At 41.3% G+C, this 27,297-nt stretch overlaps 2 protein-coding genes across 3 annotated transcripts in view; both read left to right on the forward strand.

Annotated features, from left to right (window-relative positions):
* LOC147173210 (protein unc-13 homolog B-like) overlaps nucleotides 1-27,297 on the forward strand; it is a 74,605-nt gene that overhangs the window by 28,357 nt on the left and 18,951 nt on the right. Inside the window, exons 13-26 of one of the 2 annotated variants that reach the window (XM_086076130.1) lie at nucleotides 533-775; nucleotides 1,257-1,344; nucleotides 11,679-11,722; nucleotides 11,815-11,890; nucleotides 13,702-13,707; nucleotides 14,406-14,480; nucleotides 15,898-16,117; nucleotides 16,194-16,421; nucleotides 18,121-18,262; nucleotides 18,904-19,073; nucleotides 21,797-21,912; nucleotides 21,985-22,148; nucleotides 23,409-23,559; nucleotides 26,913-26,981. In XM_086076130.1, the coding sequence (XP_085932256.1) occupies nucleotides 533-775; nucleotides 1,257-1,344; nucleotides 11,679-11,722; nucleotides 11,815-11,890; nucleotides 13,702-13,707; nucleotides 14,406-14,480; nucleotides 15,898-16,117; nucleotides 16,194-16,421; nucleotides 18,121-18,262; nucleotides 18,904-19,073; nucleotides 21,797-21,912; nucleotides 21,985-22,148; nucleotides 23,409-23,559; nucleotides 26,913-26,981 (1,792 nt within the window). Of the gene's footprint in view, nucleotides 1-517; nucleotides 776-1,256; nucleotides 1,345-11,678; nucleotides 11,723-11,814; nucleotides 11,891-13,701; nucleotides 13,708-14,405; nucleotides 14,481-15,897; nucleotides 16,118-16,193; nucleotides 16,422-18,120; nucleotides 18,263-18,903; nucleotides 19,074-21,796; nucleotides 21,913-21,984; nucleotides 22,149-23,408; nucleotides 23,560-26,912; nucleotides 26,982-27,297 lie in introns of both variants that reach the window. The other variant, XM_086076131.1, reaches the window with a different exon arrangement.
* On the forward strand, nucleotides 4,298-11,466 carry LOC147173211 (uncharacterized). Its single transcript, XM_086076136.1, has 3 exons — nucleotides 4,298-4,517; nucleotides 8,288-10,636; nucleotides 11,209-11,466. The coding sequence occupies exons 2-3, from the start codon at nucleotides 8,392-8,394 to the stop codon at nucleotides 11,304-11,306; spliced, it is 2,343 nt and encodes a 780-aa protein (XP_085932262.1). The 5' UTR covers nucleotides 4,298-4,517; nucleotides 8,288-8,391; the 3' UTR covers nucleotides 11,307-11,466.

Here is a 27,297-nt window from a genome sequence, read left to right on the forward strand (position 1 = left end):
AAAAAAAACGTTTCAAGAAGCCATGTCTGAAAAGACACACCGAAGTCTGACATTTTGGTTTGAAGTGGATATTTTAGCTTAAACTTGGCTATTTCCAGTGGTCCTTCAAATAAAAAGTTTGGCTACAGATTTTTGGGGTTTTTGGTGTGTGTGTGTGTGTGTGGGGGGGTGGGGGGGGGCATCCAAATCCAATTTGACTTAGCATTGTTTATCAGGAAATGGGTAGCCTACCTTTTGGGATTGGAGATTTTAGCCAATTTCACCAGAAATTTGGTTGGCACGCAAAAATGTTTCAAGAAGCACAAAAAGACGACACCAAAGAAGTCGGCCATTTTTGATTAAAGCAGCCATTTTTAAGAAGAAAAAAACACACTTCCTAACCGTCCCACCCTCTATTAGAAGTTCCCCATCCTACCAGCCTTCCTCCCTGAATTTGCTCCTCTTTGATATTTATAGTAATAATAGAGATCATTTTCTTGAATATGTTATTAAACACATGCTCGACACTCTCCAACAGTCCGGCTCACTTGAGTTGCTTGGACTCCTCGGGCAACCTGAGCCCGAGCAGCTCCCAGCTAAGCTCCGAACCCGAGCCATCGGGCCACCCCCCTGGGGGGCGGCTTCATCCCCCTCTTCAGGCCAGCCAACCTTCCGCGTGGGTCCAAGACAAGGCGGAAAATCCCACACCGGACAGCATCGAGTTGAAGGACACCTCCACCCTGCCGTCCAAATCCGTCAGGGACAGTGAAGATAACAAGACCAGGACTGACATCAGGTATGTCAGATGAATTAGCCATGTGAAATGATATTGTAATATTTTGTCAATCATAATACAACAATTAAAATCAACACTACGCCATATAAAGTAAGCGATACGATACCATCATGAGACTTTGCCAATGATAATAGCAATTATGCGATATAGACTATCACTATCTACACTAAGTGCATATCAATATCTGATAGTGGTAAATTGATACTGTATTGTGAAAGGTAACTCTACAATATCATTGCAATATTTTGCTAACAATTATAATCGATATACTGGAAGAAAATCAACTTTGGTGCGTAACGACAGCGAGGGTATTTATCACGATTATAGCACGATATTTTAATGTATGGTAGCTGATTTCCTTCCAATTCATTGATTATCGCATTGTTGTTGTTTTTTAGTATCAGCAAAATTGTACAGTATCGATCCAGCAAAGTATTGAATGATGTGTTTGTTTTTTTTGTTTTGTTTTTTACCTGGTCAGCGTGTCGCTGGACGATCCACCTCTGTGTTCTCCTTCAAAGATCCGCTGGCTCAAAGCTTACTACAAAGTCAGGGCCAAGCTCCTCCTGGTAGGACGACTCACGCTGTCCTTTATTTTCTCCCACCACCCGATTTTGCTTTCATCCCGACTTCGCTGCGGCTTGGTTGACTTTCCGCTCCAGATTTGCACACATTTGAGGTTGGGTTTAAGCTGATGTGCTGCAAATCTGTGGATCGTTTCAGACGTTAATGCTGATTGTTCTTCTGTAAGATGGTGGATCATTCCAAGCTTTAATGCTGATTGTTATGCTGCATGTGTGCGGATAGTTCAATGCTTTAATGCTGTTTGTTGTGCTGTAAAGTGAGTGGATAGTTACAAACTTGAATCTTGATTGTTTTGCTGTATATGTGGGTTTGGTTCTCGGTTTCAACGCTGTTAGTTCCAGGCTTTAATGCAGATTGTTTTTCTGAACGTGTGTAGATAGCTCTAGGCTTTAATGCTGATTGTTCTTCTGTAAAATGGTGGATTATTCCAGGCTTTATGGCTGATTGTTGTGCTGCAAGTGTGCAGATAGTTCAAGGCTTTAATGCCGATTGTTTTGCCGTCAGTGAGTGGGTAGTTACAAACTTGAATCTTGATTGTTTTTCTGAATGTGGGATTAGGTCAAGGCTTTAATGCTGTTAGTTTAAAGCATTATTGTAGATTATTGTGCTGCAAATGTGGAGATAACTGCAGCCTTTAATGCTGATTGTTGTGCTGTAAATGAGTGAATCGTTACAAACTTTTACTGTTACAAACTTTGATTGTTGTTGTTGCTCTATATAAATAAACATGACTTGACTTGAAAGGTTTTAATGGAGTTAGTACAGGGCTTTAATGCTGATTGTTGTGCTGTAAGTGACTGGATAGTTGCAAACTTTAATGTTGATTGTTTTGCTGCATGTGAGGCTATAATTCCAGGTTTTAATGCAGTTACTTCCAGGCTTTAATGCTGATTGTTATGCTGCAAATATGTGGATAGTTCCTGACTTGAATGGTGATTGTCATACAGCAAGTGTGCGGCTAGTTTCAGACTTTCATGCTGATAGCTATTTCACAAGTGTGGGTTGCAACCTTTAATGTCAATAGATCCAGGCTTTAATGCCAATTGTTGTGCTGCAGATGTGAGGAAAGTTTAGTCTTTAATACTGTTGGTTCCTGGTTTTCATTTCATACTGTTTATTGTGCTGTAACTGTGAGAATACTAGCTCCAGATTTGAATTCTGATTGCAGTGCTGTATGTGCATGTTCTACTCTGTAATTTTCCTGTCATTCTCCATTGTTTGTTATAATGCATGAGTATCGAGTGGTTCTCCCCGCAGGATCAAAAAATAGTATTTTTTTTCTGTCTCCGTGGTCAATATCGGCTGGCAACTGTGTGACATTTCTGCAGCCGTGCTGTGTTTATTTGTTTATGATGCGCGTTTATACTTTTATTCTCACTATACTTTTTTAGTTGCTGTCTCGGGTGCTGTAGTGTCAGTTTTCATGAAAGGAGTTTGTTTCTATCTATGGAGGACCAAAACTGCCAAAATAATATATATATATATATATATATATATATATATATGTTGTTGTTGTCATGTGACCAGTGTGCAGTGTACTTTTGTTGGAGGCTACTTTGTGGATTATGTATTTGTTTCTATTGAATATGTTAGGGGTCAAAGCAACATCATTCTCATGTGTAACATCAACAACATCTTATGTTCTACAACCGTAGAAGGTGAAACGAATGCATGCAATTAAAGCCACTATGATTTTTGATTTTTTTATCTTATTGCTAAGGAGTCTTCGGTCTTTCTTTTTTTTTGCGTTTGAAATATCAGGATGACACAAAAATTACTTTACTACTTTGTGGAATAACATTGAGGAGGAAGAAGGAGAGGCGTGCGGTGGTGTGGCGAGAGGGAGGGAGGGTGGTTAGGGGTTAAAGGAAGATGCCATTACATTTTGGTGGGGTTCCAAGTTTTTTTTTCTTTCACTTTTGTTAACTTTTTTCCCTTTTGGCAGACGTCTGCAGTGCACAAATGAGTGCTCTTGTGCTAAATAAAAGTCATGGTGATGGATGGATGAATGGATGGATTTCCTAGTGGTGGTCTGGAGACTGCCTTTGTAGCAGATTTCATTTGGACACATAGATGGAAAGATTCATGTTTAGACATTTTAATTGTAATGTGCAACATGGTAGTCATAATGAATTACTGACCAGAGTACATTAAGTCGTCATCACACACGCAGACATGTGCCCAGGTGTGTTTTGAACTTTGCGGATTATTTGTATCTTAATTCTGTTGTGTGCTATGGTGGTTTTCATGAACAATTTCCAAGTAAGGATGGCATTCCAGGAAGTCTTGTTTATATTGCACATGCAGTCGTGCCACGGAACCAACCCCCCCCCCCCCCCCCCCAGATTATTTCAAGTCATTTTTAGGATGGCGAAGGTGTCGAGGAGGTGCAGAGCTGTGAAAAGCATATGTGGGCTGGCAGGAGTGAAAAAAATATATATACATAATTACATATATCATAAGAAAAGTGTGAAAACGTGAGACAGAGAGAGAAGCAGGTAGGGAAGGAGAGAGGAAGGGAAAGAAGGAGAGTGAGGGTGGGGAGAAAGAGAGGAGCAGACAGAGAAGGACGGAGAGGGAGAAACGGGAAAGAGAGAATCAAAGAGAAAGTAAGCGGGTGGAGGGCAAGAGTAGGGGAAAGTGAGAGGAAGGAAAGGAGGGATAGAGTGGGGGAGAGGAGAGGAGAGAGGAGACGGAATGAGAAAAGGAGAGAGTGACAGAAGAAAGGAAAGAGGGAGGACAAGATGAGAGAAAGGGAGACATAGAGATGCAGAGAGGTGGATGCAGTAGGGGAAAAGAGGGGGAGAGAGATGAAGGAGAAGTCGAGGGAGGGAGGGAGGGATGAGAGAAGGAAGGCATGAGGGAGGGAGACAAAGTATGAGAGGAGAAAGGAGGGAGGGAGGGAGAGAGAGAGAGAGAGGAATGTTGAGTGGGAGAGAGGCGAGTAGTTCTAGTACTGAGCAGCTCCATCAGTGATATGAGAGAAGAGGAGGAGGAAGGACGATGAAGATGAGGATGAAGATGGTACTTGCCATGATCTTGATTGGACATACAAATATCTTGAAATGGATTTGATAGACAGCACAGCAAAAACATGCCGGAAAAGCCACTTTGGAGGTTTTGTCCGGAAACTCTGGCTCCGCTCTTCGTGCTCCGGGTAAGTGTACAGCGACCGTTCATTCATTCATTCATTAAGGAGGGGAGACATTTGAGGAATGAGCACAAGTTCCAGATTCTTATGGGAGCTTTTCCTGAACCCACCCACTCCCCCCCCCCGCCGCGTGCACCCCCAACCCGACTCAGCAAACCTCCATCCTCAAGTAACAAGCGCTTTCTATTTTTAGCCAATCACGGTGCAGTTTCACCTTCCCGCAAATCCGTTACTTAGCACCAGAGTCCGCCAGTGGACGCGTCTCGCATTGAATGGACCAGCGGTTCGATTCCCAGCAGTCAGTAAGAAGGGCAGGAAAGCCATGACAATAATAATAATGATAATAATAATAATACCTTTTATTTATAATGCAAACAGGAAGTCAACTGGGGAGGGGGGCGGAGTTTAGACCTCTGCCAAAGCTTTCAACCAGGTGCTTATAAGACAAGTGTTCCTTTTGGAGACAGCCAATCAGAAAGCAGCAATTGTAACTAATGCAAATAACTTGAACTTCATGAACTTTTAAATTCTTCTTTATTTCATAGAACCAAAAGGTTCCGATCCGAAAAGTTCCCGGACTGCATAAAAGTACTACCGCCTTGACCACCTTCACCCACCAATAGCGCAGGAGCTTTTTTTTGGTTCCTGAGAACCTTCCCTGGAATTAGATCTGGACAATAGTTCTTATTAGGGCCAGATCAACATGGATTTTTTTTTTTTTAGACTGATTGTGAACTCGGGGAGAATAAAAAGTGTGCCGAAAGGAAGCTAAAGCCGTTAGCACCAGCAGGTTAGCAGTTTCAAGCAGGAAGGTATATGGGTTCCATTTTTATAGTCTTTGGTATGACCCGGCCGGGGACTTGAACCCACGACCTCCCAGTCTCAAGGCGGACACTCTACCACTTGGCCAGCGAGCTTGACATGTGGCCACTCCACAATGTTGTGTGTGTGTCAAAGTCTATGTTTCTCTATTCTGGTACACTCTGACATATGGTCACTTCACAATATTGTCTGCATCTATTTATATTCTAGGAAGAGCTAGTTCCGCCCAGCCTGCCTTGATTCTTGCCTTTTTGCTGCATTCTTCATTAATACCATTTTTCCCGTTAAACTCTGACTGTAGTCGCTCCACAATGTTGTAAGCACCAATGGAGGCACTACTACTACTACTTTTTTAGGTCAACCAAGTTTGCCTTGATTCGTGATCTTTCACTAAATTTCTCTACAATAAATCCCTTTTTTTTCTTGTCATCTCTGACATGCAGTTGCTCCACAATGTTGTGCACTTGTCACCGAAGGCTGTTTTTGTCTCCGTTGAAGGTGAGCAGAGGACGTTTTCATATTGCCGTCTGTCTTCTTTCATAAGCTCTCTATTCTTTATTGCCTCCAATAGAAAAAGTCTGATTGATGGCAAGTGGATGTACTGTCTTAAAGCCTTCCCATTGATCGTCTCTGCGTGAAACGGTCACAAGAGCACGGCCGCCGTTTAGCGACGATCAATAGTGTCTTTGGGAGGAGGAAATCTTGGGAAGTGGCAGATTGGAGTAGAATATCAGGTGCAATGCATTTGGGTGTCAAAATGTTGGTGGGTTGTCTTTTTTCCCCTCCAGCAGCAATTTGTGTACATTAAGAAACGCAAACGTGACGAGAGCGTGACAGCCTAACAAGCTGGTAATGCACCCAAATGTCCAAGCATTGCGATTTTATTGTCATGGTTTGTCACTCAAACTTACAAATTAAACTTAAATTTACAGATAGTATAATGCATATGTATGTGCAAATGTACGTTTTAGCTCCTGTAATGCGGAATCGCTTATTCTGGCCTGGGTAAAAGGTTTTAACTGGATTCTGTACTGCCTCCCGTTTATGTTGGTTGTAACACCACAGTAGACCGTTAGATGGCGGCATATATTTTGTTTGACACAAATTGGAAAGGAAAAGAGAAAGAATGAAGAATGAAAACAGGAAGTATTTCAAGTCAGCCTAGTTTTTGCGGAGCCTAGATTATTGAAATGCCAAGTTGTCTTCACTCCTGCTTTTTTACGCATACAGAAAGCAAAGCTGTTTAATAATGTAAATCTTTGGCCATGATGTAAATTGTGAGAAGTTTTTTTTGTGTGGAAAAAAACAGGATTTCTTTTATAAACTATGAATAGTAGACATATTCATTAAATATTTATATTCCTGTTCATATTTTATATTATCATTAATATTGTCAGTGTAATGACTAACAGATCCTTGTAGATGGCAGCATTGCATTGCTTTGGATTTGAGATCAGGCTCAGCACAGCTTTTGAGTAGGAAATAATTGGTTTGTAGTTTTGATGCCACAAAAGCAAAACATCTTCATGTCAGCGCATTTTGTATGCTTTTTTTGGTGAAACTACTGCTGTTTAATAAAGAACGTAAAAAGCAGGAAACAAACTTTCTTTTCTGATGACAGATAGAATGTCTACTCTTTCTTAAGTACAATATTCTATTCTGTGGGTCTTGAAAGAGGAGTTGAAATGCTCAAACAGACAAATGTAGTGAATGGGTTAAACCAGTTTCAAAGCCAACATTTGGCGCACCACCTCTCCCTCGTGCTTACCTTGGAAAAAGAAGTCATAACAAGCTTAGCTTCACTGCTAATATAATTCATTGGCGAAGCAGACAGAGTGAAGTGGCCGCTGATTGCGCATATAAATGTAAATGTACAGTCATACCGAAGTTAAGAGCGATTTCCAGAGAGACCAAACGCCTTCAGTGCCAGACGCAGAAAATCGAAATATTCCCAAATGTGAAACATCAAAGGAGCATCAAGTGTGGAGATAAAAATGTATTTGAACAGGAATCAAACTTAGCCCGAAGCTAACGCCAGTCAGCACTTTAATGCACTTATGGGACATGCTTAACGATGTCAAAGTGCATTGACGTGAAAAGAGCTACCGAGTTGCTGAACCCTTCACCAGAAAAAGTGGGGGTGTTGGAACATTCCCCTAGGTAGAACTTTTTATATAAAATTAGTTTCATATCAGGTTGTAAACATCTGGTTTAGCTTATTTTCCTGAAGTGGGGAGGGGAGGGGGAGGTGTCAAGGATTTGGCATGTGTTGAGCAACAACTAGTATGATTTACATTTGCCCTTTTTTGTCGACAGTGAAGGACTTTAGCGCACACTTCCAGGATGCTGACATCCAATCAATGTGTCACTCAATGAATATAATTAAGAGTATTGTGCGAGGGTTGTAAGTCAACAGTCACGTAAAAAAAAAAAAAAAGTGAAATATTCCCAATATTCCCTCCTTGGGTGTCATTGCAACATTCAGAGGCTTTCAGCAATCATAATTTAATGAAATAAAATCCATTTATTGTACATGGTGACCATCCATTTAATTGAAGAAGAGTGGCCAGCTGATCCTGTCTAAATTTAAACTAAATGGAATCTATTACCAATAATTAAAAGTTGTGCCTTTACAAAAGAATAACTCTCATATTTTAACAATGTTAACACGGTATTGGCATCACAGGGAATGTCCCAAGGTTGAAAACAAGAAAATGATGTACGACCAATGGACAAATTGTCGTGTAACAGCAAAAATATTTGGTAAAGAAAGTGACAAAGTTGCCTACTTCTTGATTTCTGATGAAGCAACATGTGGCTCATTATCCCAAATCATTCCTCAAATGTCTCAATTCTTCTTGTTTGTTTCGTTGAAATCTTTACCGAATATAATATTATGAATATGAGCATTTTAACTAAATATACCAATGTTCTGTCTTTTTTTTTTTGCCCAGCTGACTTGTCGGGATAAAAAAAAAAAACATACCTCCTGCAGGTAAAATTTGCAGAAAAATGGTAGCCGCCTTTTGACGACAATGCGGGGCACACCATAAGGAACATGTTCTCCAGGAATCGCTCTGGTGGGCCACATGGGGCCAGCGTGCCCCCGAAAGGAGGCACCAAAACCAAGAAGCGAGCCCCCAACCCCAAGGTAGCCCTAGTCATCCGGGGGAAAATCCACCGGCTGCTGCAAGGGTCTGTGGACCACCACGTGCCTGATCCCCAGCATTATTATGAGGAGGAAGCTGATCAGGAGAAGCGTGCGAAGGATCGCAGACAGCTCTATCCGAAAACGGCGCCCAGTGATAAAGCCTGCTCTTCAGCAGTCGTCTCAAACGGTAAAGGACACGCAGGAGCACCGAGGCCACCATGTGTCGGTGAAGTGGAGCTGACCCGGGAAGGGTGTTTACGTATACCCTGTACTCTGCAGCGCAAAAGCAGAAAATCCCCTGCCAATCGAAAGCGGATCTCCTTTGAGGGTTTGCTCCCATTGTCTCCGGAGCTGTCGCCCACTACCCTCCCGCTCTCTGGTTCCGCTAGTTCGGACCGAAACGGCATCTTGGCCGCTTCCCCCCGTGCTCGACCCAAGAGACCTTATTCTGCCGGGGACACTTTGGATTATGACTTCACCACCGCACTCCCAGCACCACCAGAGCTAGAGGAGGAGGGAGGGCGTCTGGGCGAGGAGGAGTCCAGTGCCATCATCGATCATATTCTCAAAGAGCTGCGAGGCATCAACAAGATCCAGGAGGAGATCTCAGACCTCAGGGATTACCTCACCTCAGTGAAAGGCTCCGTGGAGGAGGTTTCGTCTTGTGTCGATGCTGTGTTGCTGGAAATTGAGGGCATTCGCTCCAGTGGAAAAGGGGAGCAAGGTCAAGGTGCGCGGGCTGGTACTTGGTCGGGGGCGGTGCACCTGGATGGGACTGCTCGCAGGAGGCCGGCCAGTGCGTACGGCAGTTTAGAGAGCGCAGCATCAAAGACCAACCGTTTCCCTGACGTTAACAAAGAGGATTTGCGACGACTGAGGGCAAAGGACTATTCTGTATCTCCAATTGTAGAATCAGCCAATCATCTGGATCCTGAGGAACTTGAGGATACCTCGGACCTCAGCTCAGACATCCCAGAAGGTGCGCTAGCCAGAAAATTGAGCTTTGGCCAAGACTGCCTGAGCACCACTTCCTTGTCTTCTCAAAGTTCCAAGTCTGAGTCTGATTTGGAGAGACCTACTGATCAGGCAAAAGAACACTGGGCGACCAATAAAGTGCCACACGAGGCTGCTGGGGAGCGTCCTTGGGACGGGGAACCTTCTTACCGGCGGGATCACAAATCAGAGGCTTTATATGACGGAGCAGTTGGTTGGGATCACTATGCCACCAGGATTTCCTCAGATCATGGCTTGGTTGCATCCAGGCAGCATTACTCCAACTCGCCTGCAAGGACATCCTCACGTCGAGAGGAGTGGCAAACGCGCAGGTCAAAATCACAGCCAGGATTTCAGACCAACCTCAGAAATTACACCACAGATTGTTCCTACCCTAAAAGTTCTGGTTACCATTCTTTTGATGGACATTATGGATACTCCAACGGGTTTGATTATGACCAATCAAACAATCACGTTGGTAGTTATGATGGAACGTATTTGCCGTATGAAGACTCTACAGCAGGGAGGTGGACATTGCAGGAGAAATCCTTTATACCACAGACTGATAACCGACTCCCTCAACCCGGTCAGGAAGATCTCCAAACAGGCTTCAACGTCAGGCGTATAAGTCTAGCCGTTTCCGATTTTAGTTCTGCTTTGCGAGGAGCGCTTCGCAAACTTGAGGTTCCGCCAGACAATGATCCGGAAGACGCAACAGACTTTGACATGTCCAAAATTTCGGACATGCCGCCAAAATCTTTTAGCTGGGACCTTGTGAGCCAAAACATTCCCTTTGAAGAAGCTGAAGAAGAGTTTGCAGCCACCAGCCAGCATTACCCAAGTTTGGAACTTGTAGCCTACCCCGAGTCCTTGTCTGCCAGCGATCACGCAGAGTGGCCTCCGGATCGGAACGTCAAGAGCCAGCTGTCTCAAGGCACCACCACAGAATCCTTGTCGCTCGCAGAACCAGAAGAACAAGGAGAAGACGTCACTGCCAAGTTAGCCATCCAAGCTGAGGAGCAAAACCTGGAGATAAGCCAGATAGACGAACGCAAGCTAAAATGTGTCAGGAGTTTCCAGCAGATCCTGCGGGAGAAGCGGGAGATGAGGCGCAACCTCGCCAGTGTGTCGACCTCCTCTCGGGAGGGCTTTGAAGCAGGTAGTCTTCAACTGGAAATCATTTCATCTTTATCATGTATGTCAAAACATAGTTCCCAATATTTTGAGTAGGGAAAGGACCAAAGTCAGTTGGGATAGACTCCAGCTCATCCATCAAAATAAGCTTGTTGTGCTGGAATTTTTGGGAAATTATGCACCCCCACCCAGACCTGTTTCACTTAGCAACATGACATTTGGTAGGCATGTTTATCATGAGTAGACCCACTAAAAAGTAAAAATAACATTGTTTTTAGCACCTTTGTGGAGTACGGACGTTAAATGCTTAGCGCTAAATTGACGCCATGTGTCTTGTCGTCTGCGCTAAAGCCAACATTTTCATACCCCCGCGAGTGTCATCCATCCATCACCTGCCAATTGCCATCCCTTCGCTCCAGCCGCGGCGGCCATTTGCTGAATTAGAACGGATGAATTATCTCCTCGGGAAGAGGGAGATATCTTCTTTTTTTTTTGCCGACTGGACACGTAATGAACGCTGATGAGCTCGGTCGGCTGTTAGCGCTTAAGCTTAAGCATGTGTTGACACTTTGCCGTATGTCTTGTGCTGTCTTGCAGGTGGAAGTCAAGATGGAGATCAGGTTTCTGACTGTGTGGTTTCTCTACCCCCGACATTACTAACATTACATCCCCCCCAAGACCTTGTTCATGTGTAATTTGATGGAATGTTTCTTTGGTGTCCGGTCGCACTCAAACTGTTGCATCAGAGTTTGGTTTAATATTTTGTTCTACTGCTCCCGAATTGAAGTAAATGTAATTGATAGATGATTGATCTGTGTTCTCCTCATTATGTGTTGGTGGAGTAAAGTTAGATGACTTGCCATAAAACAGAGAAATTGTTATTTTCCTTGTCGCGACCTATTGGAGTGATGCTAGCGTTAGCATGCCGTGCTGAAAAGTCAACCAAGCCGCCTCAATCCCGACTCGTTTTCATGTGCATGCTCCTTGTGGCGTCCATGAACCCCTCAAAAAGGTATCCATGCTTCTCAACTGCTTTGAAATCTGTGACGTTTGACTTTGTGTTTCAGAGCCAAGATGGCGACCCCGGCAGGCAGCCATGGGCCAAGCCAGGGTCAGTGAACGCCTCGTCGTATCCGGTCGGGAACATCCATTATGTAACCTGTTTATATATATCAATCGGTGCATTTGTATGTTTGTGTGTAGGGAAAACACATCGTTTGGCATTGACAGCATGCCGGACCTTCGAAAGAGAAGGCCTATTCCTCTCGTTAGTGAAGTGGTAAGTTCAAAATATTATTATTATTATTATTATTTTTGCTATTATTATCATTGCTATTATTATCATTGCTATTATTATCATTGCTATTATAGTTATTATAGTGACCGAAAAAACAACATCCCGGATACAAGCGGCAAAAATGAGTTTCCTCCGCAGGGTGTCCGGGCTCTCCCTTAGAGATAGGGTGAGAAGCTCGGTCATCCGGGAGGGACTCAGGGTCGAGCCGCTGCTCCTCCGCGTGGAGAGGAGCCAGTTGAGGTGGCTCGGGTATCTGGTTCAGACGCCTCCCTGGAGAGGTGTTCCGGGCATGTTCCACCGGCGGGAGGCCCCGGGGACGACCCAGGACACGCCGAAGAGACTATGTCTCTCGGCTGGCCTGGGAACGCCTTGGAATCCTGCCGGAGGAGCTGGTTGAAGTGGCTGGGGAAAGGGAAATCTGGGTTTCCCTCCTAAAGCTGCTGCCCCTGCGACCGGACCCCGGCCAGATAAGCGGTAGTAAAAGGATGGATGGATGCTATTATAGCCTTAAAATTTTTTATGTAATTATTTTCCAACATAAATATATTTAAATTAAAGATGCATTGTAAAGTTAAAAAGGGTCATGTTAAAGCTTTTTCTACATCATGCATGCTCCACCAATGCAACACTGGATCCAGAAAAGACAGAATTAATTGCATAAATACAGTAAATTCATATATTTAAAAAACACAAAATTGGCCACAAAATATATATTTTACTCTTTTATGTCTCTGCAGAAATGGTAAATGGAGTGTGTATTTTTAAGGCAGAAAAGATGTATTAAAATTCATGAACAAAAATAAAGTAAAATGAATAATTCCATAAATGAATAAGGCCACAAAATGGTTTTCTGCGTCTGTGAAATATACATTATAAATATAATGGTATACAAGTATAAACAATACAAATATACAAGTGCAACATTAGAACCAAAAAAGACGTATAATAAACATATAATATGTAAATTCTTTAACAATGATGAATAATCCCACTAAATAAATCAGGTCACGCATTTTTATATTGCAGTACTAACATTTTTTAGTACCTAAATTGCTTACTTTAATGCTAGAGCTAAACGGTTAACACTTAAATAAACCATTTATCCGGCAAAAGCAACTAGACAAATGTAATAATTATATCAATACATTCCTAATTTAAAACAAAAAAAAAAGTAAAATAAATTCCATAAAATTAATAAGGCCACATACTACACACACGTACTTATGTCACTATTCATTCATTCATTGCACACACAAAAAAGGTGCGAAAGCTGAACTGCATTATTGTGAGGGAACACAGTCTTTCCAATCTGACATTGGAATGAGAAAATGCAACCAACCTGATGTTTCGTCACATCTTTTTGTATTATACTGTACTCAAAATTGTTTTAAATAAATGTGTACATTTATAATTAAACTTTAAGTAAAATCAATAACACGACAAAATGTACTGATATTTCCCTTTTTTTTTATTTTAAGTCCAACAGGAATTAATAGATACATGTAAATTCATTTTAAAAAAGTAAAATAAAATTCAATTAATAATGCCACAAAATTTGATAATTAACCCATTAGTTTATGGCAATGCTCATGGTGAATAGCTAACGTAAATAAACCGTATCCATAAAGACAATCGGTGGGAGCACTTAGGGTGATATTTTGAAAAATATGAATAAACGATGAAAGAAAAGCTTCTTTTTTTTTGTGTGCTGCTTGCTCATCTGTAACCTTTGCTTTTCCACCTCTTCCTCCTCCTCCTCCTCCTCCTCCTCCTCCTCCTCTTCTTGCTTCCAGGCTATGGTGAGTAAAACACATAAAACATAGTTGTTGTGTTTTGAATGATGTGGGACGAGTTTGCCTCCTTTTGATTTTTGAAATATTCACTATAGGGACGCCCACACCCGTGCTCTCTTTGGCTACGCTTCTCGCAAACAAAATCAAACCATATTAAGTCATAAAAGGAAGTCCTTGCACTTGTTTTCAAGGAGATTTCCCCACTGTTGACTCATGGTTGGAGAGCACTTTTTCAGTCGTTTTACGCAAGGTTATATTATGATCCCGGCGGCAACGGAAGCGCTTAACGTAGCCTGCCGTGGGATTTTGGCCATTATTCAAGTCTTGCTATACATTTTGTGAGATGCTGAAGAAATAGAAGACAATTGATTGGAATAAAATCAAAAGAGTGGAATGGAATCGGAACAGTTACAACCTGTCCAAGAGACATAAAAACAACAACGACCAACAGAGGGCGACAGAATGGGAAGTCTGATGGGTCGCAAGACAGCGCTCCAATTTTCTTAGCTGGGAAAGACAAACATAAGGAAGTGGGAGGGGAAAGATACAAGCCCCAAACTATGCTTGTATAAGGGGCACAGTATGGGTTTGGAAAAAGAAAACTCAGCAAGCAGCTGCATGAATCGAAACACAACAACTCGAATACTGTTTGCGTTGTATGAGGTTACAAGAACCTCATTCCGACTCTTGCTTCTTCTTTCTAGACCATGATCCAGTCCAGAAAGGCTGGCCTGTCCCACACATTGGCCACGCGGACCTCCCTCAAGAACAAAGAGCTTGTGAGTCAAGTTATTGAGTTGTGTCGCGACTAGCGATAGACCGATTTTTTTTAGGGCCAATACCGATTATTAGTAGTCTAGGATGCCGATAATCGATATATGGAGACGATATTTATCTTCACTAAAAGGAAAAATATTGGCTTAACAAATGTAAAAAAATACAAACTCCAGCTCTTAAAAAAAAAAAAAGCATATGTTTATTGAACAGCGTTTAGGCTTCGTAAAATATTGGAGTGTTGGGAGAAAAAATCTTAGTCAATAGACATCTTCGTTTTACAAATCTAACAAAAAGCTCAGGAATCTTCCAGGGGCAGTAGCATGCCTTCAAAAGTTTAATAAAAACTTAAGTAAATAGCTCCCTATTGTTTTGCTACAGTAGATAACGTTTTTTTTGTTTGTTTTTCAAAACATCTGAAATATTTTTTTTTTATTACTTATCTTAGTTTTAATTTCAAACAAATACGGAAGTTGCAGAGTTCCCAGGGTCAGAAGCATCTCTAAAAAATTTATTAGTTCCATGATTTTTTTCCCCTGAACACTTTTTTAAACTAATTTGTTCCCAAAAAACGTATAAATTGTAAACGTTGTAAGTGTCCCAAAGACATATTTATACGTTTAAAAATGTTTTTTTTTAATGCTAGAGCATACAGAAGACTTTGATGCAGCCTCTCAACTAGGGTGACCAACTGTGTCCTGCGTAGCGCGACCCGCGCACAGCGTTTGAATTAATGGCACACGTAATTGAGCTTCAAAGGCTGTGCATGCACGTGCTACGTGACTGTGGTCCGCGTAGTGCGCGCACGCACAGCTTTTGAAGCTCAATTGACGTGTCTCGCTAATTCAAAATATGTGCGTCCACGCGCTACGTGGGACAGTTGGTCAAACGGCCAGCAGGTGGCAGCAGAACAAAAGAGACCAACCAGGGCCATGTTGACAAAAAGCTCATTTACTCACAATTCTAAATACATTTGCGAATAATGATCAAACTTAGCTATATTCTAATGCTAATTGCTGCAAAACGGAAACAGATCAAAATGTACTTTTTTTTCTTGATGAAAGAAGAGAATCTAATCTTTCTTTCGGTTGGTTCCATGTTTTTATAGCAATAAAACACAATATTTTGTGGGCCCGGCAAAGTCAGTAAAAATCCAGGAAAACAGCCGGGAGCGGATGGGGTTGCTTCAGTGAAAATGGCTGCCAGTGAATGAGTTAAATGGCTCCATCATCGTTCGTATGATTCTTCAAAATGGCCGATGCTGATATTTGTCAAAATGCTGAATACCGGCGCCGATAACGGGTCTATCCCTAGTCGCGACGTAGAGATCTGTGATCGCTTGGATTGCAAACTACCGATGAGTTCCACTGCATGCTGCTGTCAGTGGAGTCACTGGCACCTGGTTTGTTTTTTTCCCAACAGAAGTGCCACGTGTACAAGAAGACGCTCCAGGCTCTCATCTACCCCATCTCCTGCACCACGCCGCACAACTTCGAGGTGTGGACGGCCACCGCGCCCACCTACTGCTACGAGTGCGAGGGGCTGCTGTGGGGCCTCGCCCGGCAGGGCATGCGCTGCGCAGAGTGCGGCGTCAAAGTCCACGAGAAATGCCAGGATCTGCTCAACGCCGACTGCCTGCAGCGTGAGCGGAAAGAGCTTCTTCAGACAAAAATCCAGTCCAAGAGTTCACATCAACCTTTCCCACCGTCTCTCCTCAGGGGCAGCCGAGAAGAGCTCCAAGACGGGAGCGGAGGACCGGACTCAGCACATCATCATGGCCATGAAGGACAGGATGAAGATCCGCGAGAGGAACAAGCCGGAGATCTTTGAGGAGATCCGCCGAGTCTTCGACATGTCCAGGACGCTCCACGGCCAGCACATGAAGAACATCAAGCAGAACATCCTGGACGGGACCTCCAAGTGGTCGGCCAAGATCACCATCAACGGTACGGTCGCGTTCTTTGCGGACGATGTTTGTCTCAAATTGGCAATATCGGGATTACAGGTGAAGTGTGAGCATGAATCTCAAACAACCACTCGCAGCCATTTTCACTGAAGCAACCCCCTTCGCTCCCGGCTGTTTTACTGGATTTTGACAGATTTTGGGAGGCCCACAGAATATTGTGTTCTATTGCTATCAAAACATGGAAGCTTCCAAAAAAAAGATTAGTCTCTTCTTTCATCAGGAACAAAAAGTATATTTGTTTCCGTTTTGCAGCAACGAGCATTAGAATAGAGCTAAGTTTCATCATTATTTACAAATCTGCTTTGAATTGTGGTTAAATCAGCTTGTTTTCAACATGGCCCTGGTTGATCTCGTATACTCTGCTGCCACCCGCTGGCCGTTTTTGTCATAACTACCCATTGCTTAAAGCATTCTCTTCAGTTCAGAGGCTGCATCAAAGCCTTCTGTCTGCTCTAAAAAAAATAAAAATAAAACGTCTAAATACGTCTTGAGTTAATGAGTTAATATTGGCACAATATAGTCATCGTCATGTCACAATATTAAAAGCAGCACATCTGTTAAAAAGGTGAGGTTGTATTCCATTTGTGCAGTTCAAGCACCCTCTGGTGGTTAATTTATTAGTGCAGTTGAATTTGAATTAGGAATGTTTTGGCCACTGCAGTGGTTATTACTTGTATAAATCAGTCATACGAGCAAATATTTTTCAACATCTCCGGCAAAAAGAAAAAAGAAAAAGAAAAAAAAACGTTTGCCCCCTTCAGCCGAATACAATATTGTGAATTACATGATACTTTGCGCCACTGAGCCAATAGGTGCACATGTCAATGACATGGCCAAGCCTATTTCTCCGTCACTGCTGTTATTATGTACAAAAACACAATATTGTGCTTTTTTTTTCCTCCCAAAAATTTAAAACATTTAATTTAATTTTCTTATTTATTTTTGCAATATTGTGAATTTGTACTCAGTATCATGAACTTTTTTTTTTATATCGCCAACCTCCAAACAATATTGTGATAATGATCATATCGTGAGGTTCTTATTGTGATATTTATCATATCATGTTATTCGGATATCGTTACGAAGTTCCGACTAGATATAGTCGGACTCGCCTCCACACACGGCTTGGGTTCTGGTACCAATCCTCTCGAGAGGGGCTGCACTTTAGAGCGCTTCATTGTCAGCCATGAGTGCGTGCTCATCACAGAGAGAAGGTAGAGGGACAAATCAGCATCACTGTCCTCAAAGTTCACTGCAGCCGAGCCCTAATTTGGAAAAAACCTCCGTCGCCGTTTGTGACTGCGGATGCACGCATCTGCACACGTCACCTCGCTGCAAACCCGCCGCCGCCGCCTCCCGCTTCCAGGGTGCAACTGTTACCACGGCAACCTGACACGTGGCAGCGTGCAGTGGCGGTGGTTGTTGCCGTGGCAACCATCACACCTTGCCTCCGTGGTCCATCAAAGGCGGAGACATCATTCAGACTTTTTTTTTTTTTTATTCGCACTGACACTTGAGTGAAGCTGAAATAGTTGCACAAGGTTTCTCAGGAATTGTCACATTCACTGTCTTTGAAAATAGTTGCTATTACGCGAGTGTCATTTTTGCATAATGTGTGTGTGGTGTGTTGAGCAGGTGTTTGTTATGCAATTTGAATCGTGCTTCCTCTACTTTGTCAGTTGTGAGCGCGCAGGGTCTCCAGGCCAAGGACCGGACCGGCTCCAGCGACCCGTACGTCACCATCCAAGTGGGCAAGACCAAGAAGAGGACAAAGACCATCTACGGAAACTTGAACCCGGTCTGGGAGGAGAAATTCAGCTTGTATGTTCCCACGTTTATATTTTATATTTATACACAACAAAAATATAAATGCAACACTTTTGTTTTTGCTCCCATTTTTTATTTGACTCTCCGACTTTAAAGTCAGAATTCTTACTAAAGTGAGAATTCTGACTTTAAAGTCGGAGAGTCAAATAAAAAATGGAGCAAAAACAAAAGTGTTGCATTTATATTTTGCATTTATATTTTTGTTACTTGTTGACTTGAAAGTGAGAATTCTGACTTGAAAGTGAGAATTCTGAGAATAAAGTGAGGATCCTGCCCAAAAAAACAAAATTCTCTCTTCACTGGCCCTAATCCTCTTCCGTGCAGAGAGTACTGACAGGTTTTCTGAGTCCCCAAACCTCCTCCAATAAAACAAAACCTTTTATTGTGGGGGAGTCTAAGGCACACCTGTGCACTAACCATGATGTCTAAACAGCATCTTGATATGGCACACCTGTGAGGTGGGATGGATTATCTCGGCAAAGGAGAAGTGCTCACTATCACAGATTTAGACGTTTTAGATCTTTGAGTTTATTTCATAAAAAAATGGGAGCAAAAACCAAAGTGTTGCGTTTAGATTTTTGTTGAGTATAAATTTGATTTCATTCTTTTTTTTAACCCTGAGCCATCTTTTCCAGCGAGTGCCACAACTCGTCGGACCGCGTGAAACTGCGCGTGTGGGACGAGGACGACGACATCAAGTCGCGAGTGAAGCAGCGGCTCAAGCGGGAGTCTGACGACTTCCTGGGCCAGAGCATCATCGAGGTCCGCACGCTCAGCGGCGAGATGGACGTCTGGTACAACTTGGGTACGTGAGCTACACTGCGGCAGGCAGAGCATCGCTGTGGACACACGCGGTACTCCGCCTGACGCATTCCCTGCAGATTTGTTTGCAGTTGATGCTCTCGCTTGACAACAATTCATCGATGATGTCATTGATATTCTGTCAATTTGCTTGGGGTGCTGTTACTATGGAGGACCAAAACTGCCAACATTCAAAATCAATAAATGACTAAAAGTGAAGGAAAAAAAAACGGTTTAAAAAAAATATTATTTGAAAATTAAATACAAAAAATAAATAGAAATGGAAATAAAAACGCTCACTCGACCAATGAAAGGCAGTTTGCAACGTCGGCGTCCAACCCAAGACACGCTTAGGACCGCCCCCTCATTTGAATAACTTTTTGACCTGGCAGTATGGACAAAAACTGCCAAAATAAATACATGACTAAATAAATAAATAAATGACTAAAAGTGAAAATAAAAACGAATATAAAAAATATAATTCAAAAATTAAATACAAATGTGTATATATATATATATATATATATAATTCATATATAAAAATATAATTCAAAAATTAAATACAAATGTGTATATATATATATATATATATATATATATATATATATATATATATATATACACATTTGTATTTAATTTTTGAATTATATTTTTATATTCGTTTTTATTTTCACTTTTAGTCATTTATTTATTTATTTAGTCATGTATTTATTTTGGCAGTTTTTGTCCATACTGCCAGGTCAAAAAGTTATTCAAATGAGGGGGCGGTCCTAAGCGTGTCTTGGGTTGGACGCCGACGTTGCAAACTGCCTTTCATTGGTCGAGTGAGCGGCTCGGCGAAGAAGGAAGTCTCACCGGCTTGCATTGGAGAGCTCCAGCAAGTCGAGGTGAGAGTGGACAAGCTCGTCGTCCATTGCTGGAGCTTTCCAATGCTTCCTGGCATCTCGTAAGTTGACATACTCTTTTTTTAACATAAAAGTGGAAACGAATTTAAACTAATAGAAATATGGCTGCATCTTTTAGTCATTGATAAAGTAATTTCATACAAATTCATAAAATTGAATTAAAATTAAAAAGATATACTGTACTGTAAAAAAACGAGTGTGATTGATTTGTGTTGGTCATTTTTCTGCCACTAGATGGCATAATTGCATTTATTTTTATATTAAATACTATCTAATCTTTAGCATAAAGTAACTTGTGAAATTCTGCACATTTAAAAAATTGTAAGACAACTTGACCCCAGTCTCCACAAATATGCATTATTATTACATTTACTAATGCTAAATTTTGCCGTGGACGTGTCTGCTACGGTGCGACTGGAATTCCCCTAGTACAGGCTTTCCAATTAAGGGGCGCTCATTAATCGCGTTAAGAAAATGAGTGGCATTAAAATAACTTTAAATTAACGTACTAATGTTGACACCCCTATTATTTATGATGTAAATTTTTTGTGTGCGTGGAAATCCGACATCTTCCCAAGTCAGGGACTTTGTGAACTGAAGCATAAACAAAATAAAACAAAATATGTCCTACCCGATGTTTTTTCTTTGGTTGGTAGGAAAATGGGTTCCTATGTTGAGATGATCAGAACACACCACACACAATACGACCACATTTTAATGGCGGAGTTATTTGTTTTTTTCGTGCTGTCTGTAACAGATCAACAATCTTTTAAGATTTGAAGATTCCTTATGCGTTAACCAGGCTGAAGCAGAATCTTGCAGTACATTGTCGGCCTTTTCTCTGTTACACGAGGGCGTGAATTCGCCAACGGCAGACGTGAAGATTTAGGCAGTCCGTCAACTCGTGTTAGCGGATGTTTTTTCAGACAGGCCTTCATAGCACCTGTGATTTATATTTGAAAAAAAAAAAAAGGAAAACAGAAATGTGAAAAACACTTTCTCTGTAAGTTTCTAGCAATTATCTCCAAACATGTATTTTGAAAAAAATCTGTGAAATGACTTTCCAGGGTCTGAATGATCTCCATTCTCGATGTACTTCCCTCACTGCAAGCTCACACGAGCGCTAACCGCTTTAGCCATTAGCCTGTGAGTCACTTTAACTCCTTTGCCGGCAAAAACGTTTAATGACTTATACTAAAATACCAATGAATGCCGCCAAAAACCTTGATTGACGTTAACTACGGGGGGTTTGGTTTTCTCAGTGGGCAGTGCAACATTCAGTGAAAAATCCCAAAACAGCCACTAACTATGGCCAGCAGATGGCAGCATTGTATCTCCTTTCAGTGGGCTCCCATGTATCAAATTACATACAAACATGGCGGATGTTAGAAAATAGAATGTTTTCGAGGATGACGTGAATGAGCAGCGTTTGTCACATTAAATCGAATTCACGTCGCGTCACTAAACAAAAAAATATTAGCGTCAATGTCACTGTTGTGCAGAAAATGTATCTTTTCACCAAAAGCTACTTTTCTCCCTATTTTTTTCTATTTTCGCTTGATGTCACTCAAATGACCGATTTTCAAATGGTGATTACTAAAGAACGGAATAAGGTAGGAAAAAAAGGTGTTCTAATGAAAGAATGGAATCCAAGCTTTCATATGGTCTCCACCATGTTTATGTAGTCATAGCACACAACATTTTGTTTGCCTTGAAAGGTGAGTGAAAATGCTCGAAATCGGCTGCCACTGTCGGGTTGTTTTTTTGGATAACGTTTGGCAATAATAGAGCTAAGTTGTATGTTTTTTTTTTGCGTTTACAGAAAAGCGAACCGACAAGTCTGCGGTGTCGGGTGCCATCCGCCTTCAGATCAGCGTGGAGATCGAAGGCGAGGAGAAGGTGGCGCCGTACCATGTGCAGTACACCTGTCTCCATGAGGTAAGGCGTTTAGCGGTTCGGGTCCTCAGTGGAAAAGTTACTTCAAGAGGCAGTTGCTGTGTGGTCCGGTAGAACATGTTCCACCTGGTGACGGATGTGGAGGGCGGCGGCGCGGTCAAGTTCCCGGCGGCGAAGGGCGACGACGCCTGGAAGGTTTACTTTGACGAGGTGCAGCAGGATTTGGTGGACGAATTCGCCATGCGATACGGCGTCGAGTCGATCTACCAGGCCATGACGTAAGGCTGCCGGCAGTCGTTCGCGTTAGTTGCATTGATTGAATGATCAATACCATGCCAATCAATAAAATACAATTTGAAGTGGTGGCAATATTACTGCAGCTGACTGAAGGGCTGTGTCCATCTTTTTTGTTCATATACATAATATTGGTGGCGCAACGGATCGTCATTGATCACGCGGATTGGTTGGTGGGGCGGACAATACAAAAACAAAGTGCACATTCACAGTCCATTCTGACATGTCAAGGAAACTGAAACAATAGAGTTTACACGCTAAGTCTAACTGCAAAGCAAATAGCCTTAGTACACTTTTACTTTGAAATTCGCCCACGTCGTGGCGTGATGGCTAACTTGATTTCCCGTATAGGCGTTTCTTTATTGTTGTTGATTGATATTGTAGTTGCGACCAACATCAACGCAACGCTATCCCAAACTCGTATTTAATCACTAATATAAGACGCTAAGAAACCGCTAATGAATTACATTGTCATTGTATGATACGGCAGAAGTGGCTAGCGGCTACCTGTTAGCATGACCAACAACTGTCTGGCTGCCGGCTGATGAGTACGTTTGACAGCTGAATTCTTTTGCAATATTATAGACACTGCAGGCTACTTTGTTATTCACTCTCCGTGTTTAAAGGAAGGGAAGTGCCTTAAATTGCACGTTGAGGACTTTTCATTATTTAAAAAAAAAAAAAAAGACAACTGGAACTTTGTCTTCATTTATTTTATAAAACACTTTTGTCCATTAAAAAAAGAAAAAGATTCTACTCAAAATGTCAAACTTAGCTTATCTTAGTTTAGATTATAGGAACACAACTTTAAGTCATTAATACCTTGTTATTTTACACATGAACCATGTAAAAATAAGAATGTTTGTGCCTCATATTTCACTTAAAAGTTGTGTTCCTAAATCCTAAAAAAAAAAAAAATGTCTAATACAGGCCAGTATTAGACTTTTTTTTTTGTTTTGTTTTTTTATTTAATAGGAAAATAAACGAAGACACTAAATCCTACACGACTATTTTAGACATTTTGAATGGATTATTTTATTTTTTATCTAATGGAAAAGCGCTTTACAAAATAAAGACAAAGTACTATTTATCTTCTTCTTTTTTGGGGGGGCTGTTCTGAATAACGATCCGATCCGAACCGTGACTTTTGTGATCCGTTGCACCACGAATAAATATATAAACATAAACTATTACGCAATCTATAAGCCAAGGCATTACTGTACTGATTTTGTGTGTGTGTTCAGACACTTTTCGTGCCTGTCGTCCAAATATATGCTGTCGGGCGTGCCGGCCGTGATGAGCACGCTGCTGGCGAACATCAACGCCTTCTACGCGCACCCCGCCACCACCACCAACGTCTCCGCACCCGCCAGGTTCGCCGCCTCCAATTTTGGGGTGAGTGACATTCCACTAAATTTGCCATAACGCTGTGGAAGATCCGCCGTTTACTGTTCGACAGCGACAATTGCTTTCGACACAGCAGGTATGCGCGTCAGGTGGTACAGTTTGTAAAAATGTGATCTTTGCTGTCGTGAAATTGGAAGTTTTTTCACAATTGATAGAACTTTGATCTCACAAGACTACCATTTTTTCCCAACTTTATTCCCATAAAATTGCATTTATTTCTTTGAATTTTGATTTTTAATTTATTTTTATTTTTTTCCCTACTCAAAGATTGACTTAATTCTCAGATGTTGTTGGCTCTTTTCTTTAAAAAAAAAAAAAGAAGAAGAAAAAAACAACAACTTTGTTTTAGTATGATTTTATTCTCATAAAATTGAGAATATTTCTCAAAAAGTAAACAAAAACATGTATTTCATTAGGATTTCGATTTTTTTCCTCAAATTCTGACTTCATTAATTTAAGATTACAATTTTATACAGATAAAAGATTGACTTTGATCACAATATTGCAACTTTTTTTTTTTTAACAAAACAAGAACTTTATTCTCGGAAGATTGTACATTGTATTTTTTGGTGGAAAAAGGGGGATTTAGTTGTTTCCCTCCCAAAAAAGCAGACATTTTTCTCACAAGATTATAACTTTTTTTTTAAAAATGCAGCTTTACTCTATAAGGTTACTTATTTAAAAAATATATATTCTCAAAAAATTCTGAATATTTCTCGAAAAACAAAATAACTTTTTTCACTAACAAAATGATCAATTCATCAAAGTAATGTTGGATACTAATTTTTTTTCACAAATAAAATTAGACGTTATACTCATAAGATTCCAAGTTTCTCATATTTTGGTGTTGAAAAAAAATCCACAGAAAAATACAACTTTACTCTGCTAATATTGTGGGGGAGGGGGGTCACGATTTTTTTTTTTCATTCTACTAAGATTAAGATATATTTTTTTTCATGGAAAATGACAGCAGCAGAGGCCCACTGTAGTAAAAGCACTGGCATTTCTTCAGCTTTTACTCAGAGCCCCAAGATGTTTTGTATTACGTGCTGTGTTTGATAGTCGACGGGTGCAAAAGCCGCAGTTAAGGCGGAATGACCGAGTGGTCCCGCTGTGAGCTTAGCAGCCCTGCCGGCTGTTTGTAGTCCAATTACCCGCACACCCACGCCGAGCACGAGCAAGTTGACTGAGGCCTAACGAGTGAAAATGGTGAAATTGCGCCATGCCGCCGAGTTTATTAGCGAGCAAACCTTCAAAAGATGGCGGCCGGATCAGCTGGACACCAACGCCAGGCAGTCCTGACGCTGACCTGCCCAAAGGAGAGGTGATGGCACTTTTTTAATGAGGGACTGTGCCGGTCCACGTGGGACATTTTCACAGTCCTGCTGATTTGAAGTTCATGTTGGTCGTTTGCAGAATTTGTTCAAATACAAATTATTCCGACAGACTTTATTCAATTTGAACTTTAGATACCAGACAGATGGATGGCACTAAATAGTAAATATTAGGGATGGGCAAGTACCTATAGCAGGTATCGGTATCGGGCTAATACCAAGACACATTTCTTGGTATCGGTACTCGCGACGGTTATCGATACTGGTATCGCCCCGCTCTTGTGGGGTGGACAAAAGTTTTGTTCTGTCTCGTTCGTTTCCCGTGCGTCTTCTTATGAGGTAACACTTGTTCATTTAATTACTTCCGGCAGCGCCATTTCGGTGTGCGTTACTGAGAATAAGTACTCTCATATATGTTTGTAGCTCACATAACCGCACCGTGTTTAATTTCCTCGTTTACGTTTGCAGTGTGCCTAATTGCCTCGCTGATGTAGTAGAGCTGCGATGCTAAAAAATATAACGGTGCCGTTTACGGCCCTCGCAGACGCTAATTATAGCTCTTATACATACTACAGTATAACTTATACTAAATACAGAGCAGCCTTCCAAATTAAAAGCATGGATTTCAAAACAAGATATAATTAAACATCACACACTAAACAGCTTGAGGAATTCTTAATATAGTTGCAGTGACGTGCAGTGAGCTCTTGGTTTGGGTCGGCAGGCAGTCGCACATTGAGACGCACACACCAATTACACATTTGTGTGTCGGCAGGCGAGTGTACAATTTTCATATCCAAAAAAGAGGACACTCAGCCTGACCTCGAGATACTTGATACTCAGATACAAGATGCTATATTTTAACATATGCCTCCTCTGTATGGGTAGAAAATAAAACATTACTCTCTTTTGAAATCTTACATTTTTTGCTCCACAATCTTTTTTTTCTTTTTTTTTTTACTTTCACCACTTGCCACTCGCTACACACACGCGCGCTAAAGTTCTGGGCCACCGTCAGCCAGTGCCAGTCTGCCAGCCACAGAAAACGTTGCAGTGCGCTCTGCCTCAAATTTGCCGCACAACGAAAGACAGACAATTTCAAACCCGCCCGGAAAGAATGTAATAAAGTGAATATGTCGCTATAAAACAGCCCAATTCCTCACAAAATCAAGCTAGCAATAGCAATAGCAATAGCAATAGCAATAGAATAGCAATAGCAATAGCAATAGCAATAGCAATAGCAATAGCAATGCCAAACAACATGTAAAGTTAATCAAAGCACAGCCACAAAGCCAATCTTTCCTTTTGCACCATTCTTTGTGAAAAGTGTAAATAATTCTTTGTCCCTTACTTTGCTGAAGATCCGGTAGCTAAGGCGTTGGTCTCCTATCCTTCAAAAGCTGACGTTTTTTCCTCAAAAGAAAGGCGTGAAAATAGTTGTATATTCTCCAGAGTGACGTCGTCTTACCGCTTTGCTGTGCACTACGTGTGTTTTGAATTCACAAATGCACCGTGCGAATAGCGACGTAAAAAAAAAGCTGCGTAGCGATCTGCCTGTTTGCGTAAAGGACTTTTCTACTGGGAAACTGACTACGCATGCGCGAACGCACATCGCTACGCGGACAGGGCTGGGAAAAAGCACAGTAGCGGTGTGCCTTTAAGGAGGATCATTTTTGCAGCATTTTTGCCTGCAGGCCAGACGAAGTAATGAGTCATTTTTATTTGAGGTATGAAAATCACCAAATGTTGTCACTTTTAAACCTATAGGTAGTGTAGGCTTTCTGAAATGAAAGAAATTATTAAAATTAATAGAAAAAGCCAAACGGTTTCAACTTTCATTTCAGCCTGGGGTCGGCAGTGCCTACCTTGCTTATTTGACTGCACGTCACTGCATCGTAGATATTACTAAATGACATGTGATAACTTTAACATAAAAAAATACAAAGCGTTCTAGTTAGTTACCTTGCAGAAAAAGGGGAGAAGTGACAGTTTTTTTCTTTTGAACAGAGGGATCGTTTTGTCAAGCTTTTGGATCAGCTGCACAATTCCCTGAGGATTGACCTCTCCATGTACAGAGTGAGTGTGCAAAACCACAAGAAAAGGGACCTTCGAAACATTTTATATAATTTATGCTATCAAAAATAATTGAAATATACAGTATTTTATAGTAACAAACAAGTATCTCCAAATATTTTTTACCATTTAAAAAAAATACATCAAAAATGTGAGGGTAAAAAAATCTGTGTTTTTCATCAAAACCAAAAAAAAAGTGGAGATACTTAATTTTCAATGGAATCCATTTGGAAAGTTTATTTTTCTTAATCCAAAATACGAAAGAAAAATCTGAACATATCAAAAAAACTAAAATCATGGTTTTGATTAATTAAAAAAA

This window comes from Leptonotus elevatus, chromosome 5 (assembly GCF_054856555.1).
Source record: "Leptonotus elevatus isolate MCC_2025b chromosome 5, RoL_Lele_1.0, whole genome shotgun sequence".
NCBI lineage: Eukaryota > Metazoa > Chordata > Actinopteri > Syngnathiformes > Syngnathidae > Leptonotus > Leptonotus elevatus.